At 40.7% G+C, this 17,695-nt stretch overlaps 1 protein-coding gene across 3 annotated transcripts in view; it reads left to right on the forward strand.

Annotated features, from left to right (window-relative positions):
* The window catches only part of OTUD7B (OTU deubiquitinase 7B), a 62,214-nt gene that overhangs the window by 21,346 nt on the left and 23,173 nt on the right, over positions 1–17,695 (forward strand). For all 3 annotated transcript variants that reach the window (XM_082648311.1, XM_082648312.1, XM_082648313.1), the window contains exon 2: positions 15,256–15,405. In XM_082648311.1, the coding sequence (XP_082504437.1) occupies positions 15,256–15,405 (150 nt within the window). The remainder of the gene's footprint in view (positions 1–15,255; positions 15,406–17,695) is intronic.

Below are 17,695 nucleotides of genomic sequence, written 5' to 3' on the forward strand. Positions count from 1 at the left end.
GTGATTTTGCTTTGCTAGAGTCAACCCTTTGCTTTTTTGATAGAAATAACTTCTTGACCCGTTGGTAGAATTAAAAATGCTTGCTTTTCAATTCAGTTAAACTGGGTTTGATTTTTGATATTTGAGACAGTTGCCTATGATATTTCCTTTTATCCCCTCTCCATTTTTTTTAGTAAATAAGATAATATATTTGAAAGTGTTTTGTGAACCACAGAGCTAGTGGTTGCTATCACCACCACCATCATTACTAATAATAACATTAAAAATATTAATGGAATGGGATTCATTTTTACAGGGGTTGGTTTCCTGGATTAATTTCAAGGAGAAGAACTCAGAGGACAATGGGATATTTGCCAGATGACTTGTGTACTAATTGATACCTTTTGTAGTTTTTCTGGAAGGGAGAAGGAAAAGCAGATACCTGACACCCTGAAAACTTGGCCTGGTGCTATGTCTTCATGAAGGGTTACCTATACTATACCTGGTGCTCTGTGGTGGCAAGAAAATTTAACAGGATTTATCATCTGTTTGACCTTAGAGGCTTATAGTACATTTTACTGGAAGCATCTGTCTACATAGGAAACAACTCATCCCAGTTTATTGGTAAGATCAACCACATTCCTATATTATGGATCTTATAATAAATAACAAAATTATGTTGGTCCAGGATAGTATCTGCCTGGCCTCCCAGTGTAGGAAGATTGAGGAAACAGTGCCTTTGACCAAAATATTTGGTTAGGTGTTATCATTAAAAGCCTTTACAGTCAACTTCTGATGATTGGTGTTCTTAGAGAAGAACATGTGATTTTTATAATCCAAAAGAGCAACTTGTTCAGCAAATTTTGAAAAAACCTCTTACTTTAAAAAATTTCCTTGCCATCCTTTTCTGTCTCTAGGCCTGGCACTCAGTAAATCTTTGTTGAATAAAGGAAGTTAGCTGATACTGATCTTACGGTTTTCTCTGGAACCAGCCCATTAGATGAACTTCTAGAAAGCAGGGATAATGCCTTATTAGTTGATGCATGATGTGTCCCCTCCGCTTAGCAGACTGCCTGGCACTGAGGGGGTCCTTAATAAGTGCTTATTGAATGATTGAGTCAGGAGGTTAAAGTTTTCATAAGGGGAGAGTTGTGTGACCTCGGTGCTGCTGTGCCGATGGTGGCCCTTCCTAAGAGGAAGAAGAAATGTAGCTTTTCTGCAAATAAACATGAATAAATGTGAATGCGAGGAAAGTGATTGCTTTGATGCTTCCAGGCATTTTACATTTTTGGACAAGGAGAAGTAATGTGTTAAAGGTTGGTGCTTTATCTCTTGGTTTTTATGTTTTATTCTGTTCAAAGTTTAGTTATTGCTGTGATTTCTTAACGTATGAGAAGTGTATTATAGCTTCAAACTATCAGTAGAAAAGAAAAAATCTCTCCCTATGTCATACATAATTTTATAATTTTATAAAACTTAAATTTTACAGAACTTCAGACCTTAGGGATATAAGGCTAAAAGAATACAGTATTTTAAAATCCAATTTATATTTTTAGTGGTGACGATCAGAACAAAAATGATGATTTGAGCATGTTTTCATGATTTTCTTTATAGATGATTTCCCTTCTCCAATATGGTTTGCTTAAGTGATTAAATTTCCCAGGTACACATTTTTTTCTTTGATATACATCTGTAGAAGTAAGAGATTTATCTGGGTGGCAGGAGGAAAAGACATTTTCATATATCAATCCACAGTGCAGATTACATGGAGAATTGAAAGTTATCAATATATATGAAGTCAAGTGAAGATTTCTGGAATGGGAGTTAACAGATTTATGTTCTATACACAGTTTTCTCGCTAGTTAGCTGTGCGGCTTTGGGCAAGTCACTTAATCTCACTCACCTGGTTCTCAGTGTTCTTATCTGTAACTTGAGGGTATGGAATGAAATGATCTCTGATATCCTAGTTCTAAAGTCCATAATTCTAGAGTGCCAAACAAGGAAAATAGACTGACTTTCTGTACCTTACCACCAGCCTTGTTCCAAATAAGACCTGAATGTGAAATGTTAATTATGTAAATATATTAGAAGTGTATAACTAGGTAGACTAGACTTGTCAGATTGTATTATATGCTTGTAACTAATTTTATGTGCATAAATATGAGGCTTGCTTGCTTTTTTTAAAAAATAAATTTGTTTGTTTGTTTATTTATTTATTTTTGGCTGCATTGGGTCTTTGTTGCTGTGCGCAGGCTTTCTCTAGTTGTGCCGAGCGGGAGCTACTCTTCGTTGCCTTGCGCGGACTTATCGCTGCTGTGGCTTCTCTTGTTGTGGAGCATGAGCTCTAGTCACGTGGGCTTCAGTAGTTGTGGCGCATGGGCTTAGTTGCCCTGTGGCATGTAGGTTCTTCCTGGATCAGGGATCGAACCCGTGTCCCCTTCATTGGCAGATGGATTCTTAACCACTGTGCCACCAGAGGCTTGCTTGCTTTTAAAAGAGAAATTATTATCACAAAAGGTACAACCTATACAAATGAATGAGACCCAAATAATGCTCAGGATACCCTGGGTTGGAGTTTCTGCTTCTTAACTCTAACCTGGAAATAGAAATAGGTGTGTGTTGGCAGGATTGCTGGGGGATGGGGAGGGTGGTGGTGGCTAGAAGACAGTGTGGGTGAATGTGGATAGTAGTTATAAAAGCAAAGTATTAAAGAGTTCTTCAGCTTGTGGACTTTGCATGGCTAGACTGATTTCATTTTGCTATAAATCCCTGGAGAACTGATATGAACCCTGTATTCAAATTCAGAATATGTAGGTCCAAGCTCCTTGCTATCTGGGTATCACTCAAGCTTTGTAAGCTTCTCTCTGTGTATGTGTTTTCCATCAGAAAAGAGGGGATTAAAAATCTCAAAGGGTATATAATTTTTAAAATTGTTATTAAATGAGGCCATATTTGTGAAAGTGCTTTAAAAACAAAAAATTACAGCGAAAGAGAAGCTATTCTTAGTGAACAGACAGCTGTACAAATGTATTTGTTCATATAGACCTTTATTTTACATGTCTATGGGGTGAATGGTGACATTTGAAACCCGTAAATATTCACCAACCTATTTTAGGTATAGATGAGCTCTTAGTTAACCACACACATGGACTACCATGAATAATTTAGAACCACAAATATTTGTTGGGCATCTACTATGTGCCAAGCAGTTTGTTAGGCCTGTTTAGAATTTTTAAAAGTATAAAAGAGAGGTGCCAAGCTCAAGGATCTCAATTCTACCTAGAATGTATCTTGTCCTCCAGCCTTACACATCCTAAAGACTAAGTTTGAGAAACTTCCCTAACCCATCAAGGTAAACTAGTTGCTCCTAATACCTCTTCCTACCCCACTGGGCACTAAAAGCATGTTTAGATTTCTCACACCAGACTGGAGTGCCTTGAAGGTAGGACTCTGGCTTCTCTTCTTCATTTGTATCCCCAGGCTGTGGTGGACCCGGCTTGGTAAATTTTGAATGAATGACTGTTAGTCAAATTGGCGAGGTAAATTTCCGGAAGGCCAACTAATATGATAAGGCAATATATGATAACAGCAAGTGCCACTGAATTTTTCACATATTGTACCTGTAGGAGTTCAAATGAGGATTAGATATAGCCAGGAAAGATGGAACAGTGGAACTTGCAGGTGGAGAATTTAAAAAAAAAAAAATAGTAATAAAAAGTGTCTTTCTTTGAACTGAATTATATCATTTTATAAAACGCAGATTTCATTTTCTAATTGAGGCTTTTATAAAAATTAGTAGTTGTATGCTGAAGGAAGTTAATTTATCAGAAGGAATTTACAAATTGAATTAATTTCCTGTGGATAACTAATCTCAGATAGGATAGTAATTGGAATTTTTTTCCCTTCTGCTATTTCTTCCCTTGAATGGAAGTTCTGTAATTGACAGTGAAATGACCAGTAGTTAGGAATCAAGAAGGGGAGAGAAGGTTGTCAGCTACTGAATATTTGAGGGTTGATTCTAGAGAAATAGTGTGTTTTGCTATTAGACTAGCCTCTGTTGATTTGTAGTATTTATTTTTCTCTCATGTCGAAAGTTCAGGGCTTCCCTGGTGGCGCAGTGGTTGAGAGTCCGCCTGCCGATGCAGGGGACACGGGTTCGTGCCCCAGTCCGGGAAGTTCCCACATGCCGCGGAGCGGCTAGGCCCATGAGCATGGCACTGAGCCTGCGTGTCCGGAGCCTGTGCTCCGTAAGGGGAGAGGCCACAACAGTGAGAGGCCCGCATACTGCAAAAAAAAAAAAAAAGTTCAGTAATGAGAATATTTTTTTAAATAAATTTATGTATTTATATATTTTTTATTTTTGGCTGCATTGGGTCTTCATTGCTGTGCGGGCTTTCTCTAGTTGTGGCAAGCAGGGGCTACTCTTTGTTGTGGTGCACGGGCTTTACTTTGTGGTGGCTTCTCTTGTTGAGGAGCACGGGCTCTAGGTGCACAGGCTTCAGTAGTTGTGGCATGTGGGCTCAGTAGTTGTGGCTTGTGGGCTCTAGAGCACAGGCTCAGTAGTTATGGCACACCAGCTTAGTTACTCTGCAGCATGTGGGATCTTCCTGGACCAGGCTTGAACCCATGTCCCCTGCACTGGCAGGAGGATTCTTAACCACTGTGCCACCAGGTAAGTCCTATTTTTAAGGGCTCAGTAGAACTTCTGTTTTTACAGGCTATTCTTTTTTTTTTTTTTTTTTTTGTGGTACGCGGGCCTCTCACTGCTGTGGCCTCTCTGGTTGCGGAGCACAGGCTCCGGACGCGCAGGTTCAGCGGCCATGGCTCATGGGGCCCAGCTGCTCCGCGGCATGTGGGATCTTCCTGGACTGGGGCAGGAACCCGTGTCCCCTGCATCAGCAGGCGGACTCTCAACCACTGCGCCACCAGGGAAGCCCTACAGGCTATTCTTTTAAAAGTTGAACTTACTGAGAATCAAACCTTGGGCTATCCTTGACCTTAGCTGAAAGGAAAAAGAAAAAATTCATTGTGTGTGGCAAATAGACATACTGGTCTGGATCTAAAAAAAAATAAACATTAACATGGTTTCTGTTTCTATTCAAGTTACTCTTGTGCCAATATTATAATAATAGACTTTCTCTGTGACTGTCTCTGCCCTTATTTTTCCAAAGGTCACTTCCATTGTACAAGCCTTCCAAATTATTAAATTTCCCAAATAACTGTAATCCAGGGAGCCTTTTATCAGTAGCACTGAAAAGACAAATACCAGTTCATAAGGAGTTCTCTGTGAACTTCTGTCTCATTTGTATATTAACATTTGGCTATTTATGGGATTTGTCTCTTAGAAATTTATTTTGCTGTTTGTAGCCCAATAAAAACTAGAAACTTTTGAAAAGAAATAGTTAAATCTTGTTCTGACTCATACACATACCAGTTGTAGTGATAAAGTCCAGGGGCCAATTCTTGAGTCCTTACTGGTGTGTATACACAATAACATTGTTTTGGGAGTGGTAAATTATATGATCGGGTTAAGTTTTTTTCTCTTGAGTTTGTTTTTGGGGGAGAAAATAGACATTCCCCAAGTATACACTGTAGTGGAGGTAGAAAACATCTCAGAATTGTGCAGGGTGAATAGGATTATTCCTTCCAATAATCCAAAAATAGACATTGTGCATGAGATTAGGTGAATATTATAGAGTCTTTGAATCTGGAATGAGGAGAGTAGTAAGGTGGGGAGATAGGGCTGGTAGATTAAGGCATTAGAATTTCGGTCAATATGTGTGAAATTGCTGTTCCTGGAGATTTGGGGATGAAGGAGCTATTTAGCTATGTCTGTACCTCTAGGAGAGGACAGACATTTTTCTTTTGCTCTTTTTTTTGAGGGACCATCCAGTAGAAGATGCAACTAAGGGAGTTCCCTTTACGACGTTTTCTTGAGGACTTGAGGAGTTGAAAGACACTGGAATGGGAGTAGTAGAGCATGTACAATGTGTATGTGTTAAGACTGTGCCTTGGAAACAGTTGTAGGACTGGAGGGTTTGTTTGGAGAAGTAGGGGGAGCTTCTGAAGGAGAGATACAGAGGCTGTGTTGGGCACACAGTGGAGTGAGGCAGAGCGCGTGGGAGGGAATTAGGCAAGAAAGCAAATGACATTTTTTGAGGACTTACTGTGTGCTAGGCACTGCCCTAAAGGCTTTTCATATCTTAAGTTATTTAATCCTAACAAGAGGTCTGAAGTGTAGGTATTTCCCCCAATTTAACATGAAGGAACAGAGGCACAAAACAGTCATATTACTTACCCATGATTGCACCACCGTTAGTAGTAGATCAGGGATTTGAACCTAGATCTGTCTGAATCCAGAGCCTATTCTCTCTCTCCAGGTGGAGTTGAAAGGAGTTGAAGCAGTGAGGGTGGACTTTCACATGGTGGACTGCCTGTGTTTCCTCAGTCCTCCTCCCTGGACTAAGTGTGATTTAGTGCAAGTGTTTGGTCTTGGGAGTCAGATTGGCTGGACTCATAAAGATTCTGGTTCTACCACTTTTTAAAACTGTATAACCTTGGGTAGATTATCTAACCTTTGTGAGCTTTAACATCTCCATCTATAATATGGAGTTAACAATACAGACAAACCTCTAAGAGTTGTTTGGAAGTTTAAATGAAAACAGTGTCTAAAACTGTAACACATATTACTTCTTTTCCTTCTTTTCTTCCATTTAGACCCATCTTATTATCTCTGGGTTATAACATTTAGTGATATATAGGTCTCTTTAGTATGGAACTCGGTCAATTCTTTTTTTTCTAAGAAGGTTATTATATTCTGTTTCTTTCACTTGGAAGGATGTATATTAACTAAAAACAATCTGCCAAGACAGTCTTTCATCTCTCCCGCCCACCTAGTCAAGAATTGTGTGAAAGTCTAAGGGTTTCTGTCCCTCCTCTTTCTCCCTGTCTGGATTCCTTGGGACTGACATCATAGACGTGGAGGAGTTGCTGACCTTTGAAAATTCTTGACAGTCTTGAATGTTGTGGTTTTCCAGTGAGTTTGGGGAGGAGTTGGAGAGTACTCAGACACAGCTGTAATGCATCACTGGGACCAGGAGAGTGGGTATAGTGTGAGAATGTGGACACTTTGGGGAATGTTGTAGATGGGAGAATGTAGGGTCAGTAGTTTCTCACGCATTTTAACATAGCTGTATTATCTACAGTCGGTATTTAATTTTAAGTCACTTTTCTCTGTTACTAAGTAGTTGGGCACTCAGATCATGCAGACTGGTTTTAATATTAGTCTGAGCTAAATGTTTAGGGAGAGAAATCTGTTGCAAATAAGATCGTATTACAATCTTAAGCAAATGTATTTGAGATGAGCAGCGTTTACAACACTATAAACACTTTGAGATGACTTGCCTGTTTACAACACCGATTATCTGATTATCGACAATACTGTTTTGTGTGTGTGTGTGTGTAGTGGGATACTGTACAAGTAGAATTCAGTTCATCTGAACAAAAACTGAGTACCTCCCAGGTGCTTGGATGCTAGGAATACAGGATGAACAAGACAAGATTCCTGCCCTCAAATTGCTCATGGTTTAGTGGGGAGAGAGACATGTAAATAAACACAAATACTGTGCAGTGTGATAAAGAATATGATAGAGGTAGAGTACAAGATGTAACACCAAGGAGGAAGCAGGCACTTTAACTTGAGAAGCCAGGGAAGGTGTTGCAGATGAGGTAGTACTTAAGTTAGCCTTAAAGAAGAGATAAGAATTCACCTGCTAGGCCAGGAGTTGTTCCAGGCAGAGGGAACAACATTCACAAAGGAACTGAAATGTGAATCACGTAGTATATGCTTGGGGAACTACCAGTACAAGGAGGGGAATGATGGGAGGTAGATAAGGCTGGAGGGTTAGGTAGAGCTAGATCATGAAGGGCCTTGTTTGTCATGTATAGGAATTTGGATATTAAGCTTTAGTCACTGAGGATCCAATAAAGAATTCAGAGCAGTGGGATATAATACTATCATATTTGTATTTTAGATTGATCAGCCTCTACAAGCAACCATTGTGAAAAGTGGCTGGAGAGAGGAAGAGGGAGAAATTAGGAAGCTACTTACTGGGGTCCAGGTTATGAACATCTGAAGGTGTTGGATGGATTTGAGAATTTTTTAAGGTTAAAATTAGTAAACCATAGTAAAGGACTATTTGTGAGCGAGGATAAGGCACAAGAGAAATCCAGGGTGGTTCCCAGGCTTGTGACCTGAGTGATAGGAGGGATGGTGGTACCACTTGCTAGAATAGGCAATACCAGAAGAAGAATAGCTTGAAAGGGTGGGGGACAGAGATAGAGAATGGGCTCATTTTTTTAATGTGCTGAGCTTGAAGTGCATGTGGGATTCCTGGGTGAGTTGAAAGAGTTGGGGACTGTGAATGCATTTTTTTAAATGAATGAATGAATGAATGAATTTTTGGCTGCGTTGAGTCTTCCTTGCTGCGCACGGCCTTTCTCTAGTTGCGTTGAGTGGGGGCTACTCTTCGTTGCGGTGTGTGGGCTTCTCATTGTGGTGGCTTCTCTTGTTGTGGAGCGTGGGCTCTAGGCGCACGGGCTTCAGTAGTTGCAGCACGCGGACTCAGTAGTTGTGGCTTGTGGGCTCTAGAGTGTGGGCTCAGTATTTGTGGCTCATGGGCTTTAGAGTGCAGGCTCAGTAGTTGTGGCACATGGGCTTAGTTGCTCCACGGCATGTGGGATCTTCCTGGACCAGGGCTTGAGCACCACTGCACCACCAGGGAAGTCCCTACAAAGAGATACTTTGGATAAGCAGTAAGGAGGATGGTGATGATCTTATCTATAAGACAGTGGTGCCGTTGTCTTTCTATAGAAGCCCATTTTAATAGGTCGAGGACTGACCATAAGATGAGAAAGTAGCATCAGTGACTGTAGTCTAATTTAAGGAGTTTTGCAGGGAAGAAGAGAATAGCAGCCAGCAGGTAGGGCAGAGGAGGAAGCCTGAAGGAACTCCTTTTGCTTCGTTTCATTATTTTTTCTGTGAAGTCAGAGGGAAGGTCATCTACCAGGAGTAAGGGAGGTAATAAGGTTTTGGTGGGAGGCTCAGGGAGAATGGCAAAGGTGTGGGGTAGTAGCTGAGAAGACTGGTTAGGTACCAAAGTCAAGCAAAAGACTGCAGTGTTTCACTGAAAGGAATGAGATGGAACGCCATATATCTGTAGTCACTTTACTCTGTAGTATTATGTGATCTTGTCTTGTGCAGTAGCCCTATTTAGTAGCAGAGAAGTTGAATGTAGGGTCCATCCAGGTTGGGCCAATGAAATGGAAGGATAAGGATAGGTTTTTACAGGAAAATAAAGTCATCACTCATTGTGTTTATGTTCAGGTAGGTAAGAAGGAACAAAGTGGAATCTATCTGTTTTTCTCAGTCTTCTCCGCTCTCATCCTAGTCTAGCTCACCATCATCTCTTTTCCAGCAGTTTTCTAAACAAGTCTCCCTAAATCCACTTGTGTTCCCTACAAACTATTCCCACTGCCACCAGGATGATCTTTTAATGATTTAAATCTGATCATGTCCTATCCCTGCCTACAACCCTTCAAAGCCTTCTCATTACTTTTAGGATAAAATCTCAATCTTCATTAGGGTCCACTAGGCCCTTTTTTTTTTTTTTTTTTTTTCCGGTACGCGGGCCTCTCACTGTTGTGGCCTCTCCCACTGTGGAGCACAGGCTCCGGACGTGCAGGCTCAGCGGCCATGGCTCACGGACCCAGCCGCTCCGCGGCATGTGGGATCTTCCCGGACCGGGGCACGAACCTGCGTCCCGTGCATCGGCAGGCGGACTCTCAACCACTGCGCCACCAGGGAAGCCCTAGGCCCTTTCTTCATCCTCATTTTGCACCATTTTCACTTCTGTGTTCCTCCTTGCCACAGAACATTGATATGTGTTTCCTCTGCTAAGAGCATTCTTTCTTTCTTAGTTTGTCTCCAATGCCTACTCGTTCGTCAGTCCTTAGGTGTAATGTCACTTTCTTGGGAAAGCTTTTCCTGACTCCCTATAGGCTATAACACCCCTCCCCCCAATATTTTTCCCTATTATAATTGTGAAATTTTGTGGGTTTTTTCCTCCATACTGGAAGCTTTGTGAGGATAGAGATTATGTCTAGTTCATGGTTGTGTTCCTAGTCCTGACCGTAGTGCCTGACACAGAGTAGGCACTCCATGAATTTTTGTTGAATTAATGAATAAGGTGGTTAAGGAATTGGATGTCTTAGTCTGAGGTGAGGATGTCTTGAGGTGAGGTAGCAGGTTTAGTAGTAAGGGAAAGCTGGAGGGAGATGAGGTTGTAGACAGAGTAAGATGTTAGGAGTTGAAGATTTAGAGGTGGAATGGTTTCAGGGCATGGCAGGGTCCAGGACTGAGTTGTTGAAGTGGAGATGGAGGTCTTTGCATTTGATGAGGTTATGAAACTCTAAGGCAGAAATGTTGGATGGATTATGCAGGTGGGTGTTGAAATTGCTCAGCAAGGTGGTAGGCTTTGAACTGAGGAAAATATAAGGCAGGTGTCTAAGTCATTAATAAACACTGAGAGATAGGCACAGCCCTTTCCTATGGTGAAAGAATTGAATGGATAAGAATCAGTGCAGTTCTGGGAATCAGTAATGACTTAGTCCCTAGGGAAGCAGCATGGTACAGTAGAGAGAGCATGTGTTCAAAATATCTGGGTTCAGACTTTGGGTAACCCACCTGACTTTTCAAACCTTATACCTTTCTCTACTTGTAAACTGGGAATAATAAGCCTGCTCTAGGGGTTTTGTTGTTAATGAATAAGATAGTGTTTTTGAAAGTGCTTACTTAATATTAACTTGTTAGTTTTTATTCTTGATTGCTGTCATCACTTCAAGAGGGCATGAAAGTGTGGAAGTAGGGATGAGAGGCAAAGATAGCAGCAGAAGTGAATTTTGAACAAGGTACATGACTTCATTTATTCCACTAGTTGAGTTTGTACTGTAGGGTCAGCATAAACATTTATGAATGAATACAGGTAAAAGCAAGTATTGATATAAGGAAGAATTTTGTAAAAGAAAAAAAAAGGCACTGGCTGGCTTATGATAACATTGCAGTGTTGACCTACAACACATTTTTATGGAAAGAAATGCTTTATCTGTTCCTTTTCCATGAAAATTCCATCATTCCTGGGAGTAGATTTTATTGTTCTAGAGAAGAGATCAAGGACCATTATGTGAGAGAGAGAGGGGGCTGGTGATTTAGTTTAAAAAAGCATTTTCTAACAATTAGAGCTGTCCAACAATAAAATGGACATTGTGGCAAAGAAATGAGTCTCCATCAGAGCTTGTATTCATGTGGAGACTGGATGATTTATCTGTCAGAGATGCAATAGAAGGATTCTTGCATTGGGGCAGACATTGGTTTAAATAATTGCTAAAGTCCCACCAATTGGAAGGTTGGAGGATTTTGACTCCATTTTAGATTTGTCTAAACACCATTCAATCAACAAATATTTGAGTACCTCTTCTGTTTCATTTTGAAAGCCAGTGTTTTGTTTTCTTTTTTTTCCTTCCTGTGTGCTGAGTCAAGGACTATGAGTCTTAGTCATTGCCTTGGATATTCCCATTTGGAATTTAAGAAGCTCAAGCCAGGTGTTGGTGGTGATGTAACAAAAGCTGCAGTCCTCACCTGTTGGGTGGGCTTAGGGTGGAGTCCATGGCATGCACCTGGAGACATCAAATATAAGAATGGGCTGCCAAGAAGTTTGGTTTAGTGCTTCGAATTTTTGAGCAAGTCATTCTAGATAATGTTGGACCTTGAAATTATTTATTTATTTATTTTTCAGATGACTTACTCAGAATTAATTCTTTTTTTTTTTGGAAATTATTTTTTAAAAATATTATTTTAAAACTTTTTTTTTTTTTTTTTTTCTGTATGCAGGCCTCTCACTGCTGTGGCCTCTCCCGCTGCGGAGCACAGGCTCCGGACGCTCAGGCTCAGTGGCCATGGCTCACGGGCCCAGCCGCTCCGTGGCATGTGGGATCCTCCCGGACCGGGGCACGAACCCACGTCCCCTGCATCAGCAGGCGGACTCTCAGCCACTGTGCCACCAGGGAAGCCCTAAAAATATTTTTTTAAAAGAATATCCTACTACTTTGGCATATGAGGTCTACGATGCCATGACATCGATGGTATTCATTGGCTTCTCTCACTCAAAAGCCTCTGGCTGGCTGGGAAATTGCCTATAAGCCTGTGGCTTAATCAACTCCTCTCTTCTGCTGAGTACCTTTTTGTTGATTGTTATTTGTGTACTTACTGTATATTTCCCACATCCTTTCAGTAAGTTATTAGAGTGGCTTTACCAAGTTCCTTTGCATGTTTTTTTAAGAGAGAAGGTTGAAATTCATTTTGCAGCTGTGCTCTTGGTTTTAGATTATTCATGTGTTTAAGTTATTTGGGCTGCTACCATGCCCTGTGACCTAAGACAGTGACTAAAATGGGCTTGAAGAAGGAATTCTTGTCTGTATTAGAGGAAAGGGAAACCACTCATTCATCTGTGAATTTTGAAGGAATTTAATTGTTAAGTATTTTATCTGAGGAACTAAGTTGTTTAAAAACAACAACATTTTGAATTTGAGGCATCTCAGGCCAAAAGTTCTTTATGTAATGGTAGTCTTTTCTGACAGTTGTGATATTAAAATGGAAGTAAATTAGACATTGATAATATGCAGACCAAAAGAGAATGTAAGGATCATGGTTTCTGAGGCTGTAGTGAACTAAAGAAGTTCATTTTTTAAACCTGGGAAGAATCTTAGAAGTCATCGAATCCAAGTCTAGGATATACAAGAAGCAACTGACACCCTGTAAGTAATTTGACCAAAGTCACCCAGCTAATATATATAAGTGTAGGTAGAACTCTTCTGATACGAGGGTGGTGGAAGTGTCAGTATGTTGATGTCTCTTTAGAAAGGAGAGTTTGTAAAACTTTGAGAGATGGATTGGGACTGGGACAGACCATTAGAAATAGTGGGGTGATGTGAAAGATGAAGTACCCTTGAATTTCTCTTCTTTTTATGTTTTTTTTAAAATTTATTTTTGTTTTTATTTATTTATTTTGGGCTGTGTTGGGTCTTCATTGCTGGGTGCGGGCTCTGTCTAGTTGTGGTGAGCGGGGGCTACTCCTCGTTGTGGTGCGCGGGCTTCTCACGGCGGTGGCTTCTCTTATTGTGGAGCATGGGCTTTAGGCGCGCATGCTTCAGTAGTTGCAGCTTGCAGGCTCAGTAGTTGTGGCTCGCGGGCTCTAGAGTGAAGGCTCAGTAGTTGTGGTGCACAGGCTTAGTTGCTTGGCGGCATGTGGGAACTTCCCGGACCAGGGATTGAACCCGTGTCCCCTGCATTGGCAGGCGCATTCTTAACCACAGTGCCACCAGGGGAGTCCCACTCTCACATTTCTGATCTTCTGAATTAAGCCTCAAATTGATTGGTTTGGTGGTGGCTGATGTGGAGGTTCAGTTAGTCATTTAATCATTTATTCATCAGGCGTTTATTGACTGTCGACAGTAATGTAGATGCTGTGCTAGATGTTGCGGCACGAATAGGAATTAAACATGTCCCTCTGCTCCTGGACCTCTTGTACTCATGGAACAGTACAAGAAGGAATACTTTATATTTTGCCATCTCTCTCCAAAAAAAAAAAATTTTTACATGAAGTTATTAAGTTAATGGCCTACTGGTTTTATAACCCACAAATCACTGCTTTTTATTTGCCTTACTATTTTTAAGGAATTTAGATAATTAGGATCTGATCACACTACTAAAGAATCTGTGTCTTGGGGTCAGGGGAGGTGTGATGAAAAAGTACCTGAGAATCACCCTTAGAGTTTAGGTTGTTTAGAAGGAGATGCTTCTGAAGAGACAGTCATCTGAGCCACTCTGTTGCCTTTGAGAACTCTACTTTTGGCATTCCGCCAAAGCAGGGGACTGGTGGGTTTGGTGGGGCAGGTATGTGCCTGGTGACTTTACCAACAAGTCCTCTTTTACAGAGAACTGTAAACCTGTCTGAAGTGGCAGATTTTGGTGAGAAGTTGTTTTTCACTCGGTTATTGCTCCCTCCGCTGGGACTGCTAACTTCAGAGGAATGTGGATTGGTGCCAGGCCGACAGGTCAGGGACATAGTTTCTGCCAAAGTCAAGTCTGAAAGAAGCAATCTTTTTCAGGTGAACTTACTTGGTGGTCATTTGTCCTGAGTGGAGAAAGGCATGTTTCCTGGGTTCATGAAGTTAGTGGACAAAGATTGACGTTTGTTATGAACCTTTGGGATCTCCACTCTGCTTTGCATAATCGAAGATTGTTTTATTTTGAGTATTCTTATTTTTAAAAATTTTTTTGGCCGCGCTGCTCGGCTTGTGGGATCTTAGTTCCCCAACCAGGCATCGAACCCATGCCCCCTGCAGTGGAAGCACAGCGTCCTAACCATTGGACCGCCAGGGAAGTCCCTATTTTGATTAAGTTTAGATATCAGTTTGCTCCTCCCATTTCCTCAGCTAGCATCAGAGTACTAGTCAACTCTAAAGTTACTCAGTGTATAGTATTCATTCATTCAGTAAAATGTTTGCTGAGAGCCGTGTGCCAAGCACTGTGCCAAGGGATACATGCTGGGGATACATTAGTGGACAAAACACACAAGCTCTGTACTTTCAAGAAACTTTTATGTTGGAGGAGGAGGCTAGACAGCAACCAACTAAAATAATTTCAGGGTATATCAAGTGCCAAGAAGGAAATAAACAGGCGCTATGTAAGAGAATAATGCAGGGGGGGAATTCTTCAGGGTGGTAGTCTGCTGCTTCCTTCCATTAGTTTGGATAAGCAAACTGATGGCTAGAAATGTAATACTCTAGAAAGGTAGAGGAAGAGCATTATTTGGAGTGGTATTATGGTTTTGTGGTTAATGTAGTAGTTAAGAAATTAATATAGGTGAAGTGGGTGAACTGTATGTAATGGATGGTAACTAGACTTGTGATGGTGATCACTGTAGTGTTTATAGATGTTGAACTGTAATGCTAGACACCTGAAACTTATATAATAAAAGGAAAAAAAACTAATGTTAATGAGAAATTAGGAAACTAAATGTTACTCTTTATAATAAATTCTACTGAAATGAATGAGCTAGGATAGTTAGTTTCCCCATTTGGTTAGGAAGCTGCTGAAATTGGGCTGTGATCATCCCGTTCCAGTGTAATTTGGGCCTTATGTGTTTATTTCCTCCTCAGGTGGAGGCCTGAATTTTGATCTATGTCCTCCCTACATCAGCTGCCTGAAAGTACTTAATGATCACATGACCCTGGACATGGATGCTGTCCTGTCAGATTTTGTCCGTTCCACAGGAGCAGAGCCAGGGTTGGCCCGAGATCTCCTGGAAGGTAAGGAGTCTTTGGGGGAGAATGAGAAGAGAGAAAATAAGATGTGATATTTATTGTTAGGATGATTTGGAACATTTAAGGTGAACAGAAAGACACTTTGTGTATGGTAGGCCTTACATTTAAGTTACTTCTAATAATCTACTTTGTGTATTACCCACCATAATTTTAAAATGCAAAATTCCCTTTTCACCTTGAATTTTTGGGTAGCTTTCTCCACTGTCAATTTAAGCTCAGGTAATGCAAGTGAAATTTGATATTAGTCCACTAATAATTAATCCACTAAAACCATAATTTTAGATCTGTAAGACTTCTTTTTTATGTATAAATGATTAGATTTTCATATTTGGGATCATTCATGTTTTTTGTCTTTCCTTCCCTAACTTGTATGGGTCATTCTATATAGAGTGGATTAATTTAATGTTTTCATTTAGCTGCTTTTGTTTACTTATATCTGTATGTATACGTAAGTGTGAATGTTCTAGATTTTAAGGTCCTTTAAGGCTTGGCCTCATGTCAGTAGGATTCTTTGTTTGGAGTCATAGTTAACAGATGCTTTTTGGTGAAAATATATAATGACACAAATAGGTGAGCCTGTGGGGGAAGGAGCAAGTTCTTAGCACACATAGGTAATTTTCTAGGTTGTCAGCCCTTAGTAAGGTGTGGCAATATGACATTTACTTAGGCACCTGTGAGAATAAGGTTGGTTTGGAAACGGAAGATCAGGGTTTAAATTCTAGTTTGATAATTCAGTATGGCTTTGCCCTTAACTTGTATTTTCAGTTTCATCTCCTACTACCTTCTCCCACAGTTCCTGTGCTCCAGCCAGGCCTGACCTGTTTCCTTTCCCTGATCATATTAAGTTGTCTCCTAAGTCTGCAGTGTCCTTTCCTCCATTATTCTCTTGAAATTTTCCTCATCCTTCCGGATTCAGCTCAAATGCCTTCTCTTCCTCTTGTAACATGTGTTGAACACTTCTATGTGTTCAATATGTGTGAGGCACTTGAAATATATTACTTTATTCTCACAACCATTCTGCAAAATAGGTTTTATTATCCCAGTATTACAGCTTAAAAACTGAGGTCCAAGAAGTTAAGTAGGATTTGAACCTAGGCCATCTGGTTTCAGAGTCTGGCTTTTAACAAGTGTGTTACAAGTTAATGCTTGCATGTCGTCTCTCTTTCTCTCACACACACCCATGTGCACACACACTCATACTATGAAAGAAAAGTTGAGGGTGCTGTGGAAGTTTAAGAGAGAAACCTAATTTGGATATAGAGTTCAGAAAGGCTTTTTCTGAAGAAGTGACATGTGAACTGAACACAGAAGGATGCACAGGAGTAGCAAGACAAAGGGATGTAGCACAGAGTGTTTATGTAAAAAAAAGTAGCTTATACAAGGACCCTGAGGTGGGAGAGAGTTTGGCACTGCTAGTGAGCGAGGTAGGAAGAGTAGTACAAGAAAGAGTGGTAGGAAGCTGGTTAGATAAGCAGGAAGCAGAATATGGGGGGCCTTTGTAGGCCGTGGTAAGGGTTGTGCATTTCAGTGTATGTTCGGTGGGAAGCTGGTGAAGGATTTTAATCAGGGGAGAGAAATGATTGGGTTTGAGTTTCTGAACAGTGTACTGATAAAAGATATGGAACCGATTGGAAGGTGGCCAGAGATGAAGTGGTAAAATCAGTTAAGAATGTTGCCATAGTTCAGGTGAGAGGTGATGGTGACTTGGACTACAGTGGTAACAGCAGAGTGAGAAGTGGGTAGATTTAAGGTATAATTTAGAAAGGGAACCAAAGGATCTGATCCTCATTTTCTGTCTCTATCTTTCTGTCTCTTGCTTTTTCCTTTGAAAGTTAACCCTGGTTGTAGTGTAAAGAACAAATTATAGAGGGGAGGGGACTAAGAGTAGAGAGACTAGGGAGCCCCCTCCCAAAAGACCAGGTGAAAATATGAGGACCTGAATTGGGGTAGTGACAATAAAAATGGACAAGAAAGAATAGATTTGAGAAATGTCTCAAGGGTACAAACCACCTTGAGAACTGAGTAGATAGTGAGGGAAGAGAAGGAGTGGGGTCTGAGGAATGGTGAAGAGCTGAAATGACTGTAGTTTCTGGCCTGGAGGGGTTGTGATGCCATTACTGATTTAGGGACTATAGAAGAAGGAGAAGAAGCAGGCTTTAGGAGGGAAGATGATGGACGTTCAGTTTTAGACATGTTGACTGTTAGGAGGACCTGATTTTAAGGACTTTAGCAGACAGTTGGAGATAACTATCCAGTGCTCAAGACAAATCATTTA

This window comes from Grampus griseus (genome assembly GCF_964374135.1).
Source record: "Grampus griseus genome assembly, chromosome: 1".
Classification (NCBI taxonomy): domain Eukaryota; kingdom Metazoa; phylum Chordata; class Mammalia; order Artiodactyla; family Delphinidae; genus Grampus; species Grampus griseus.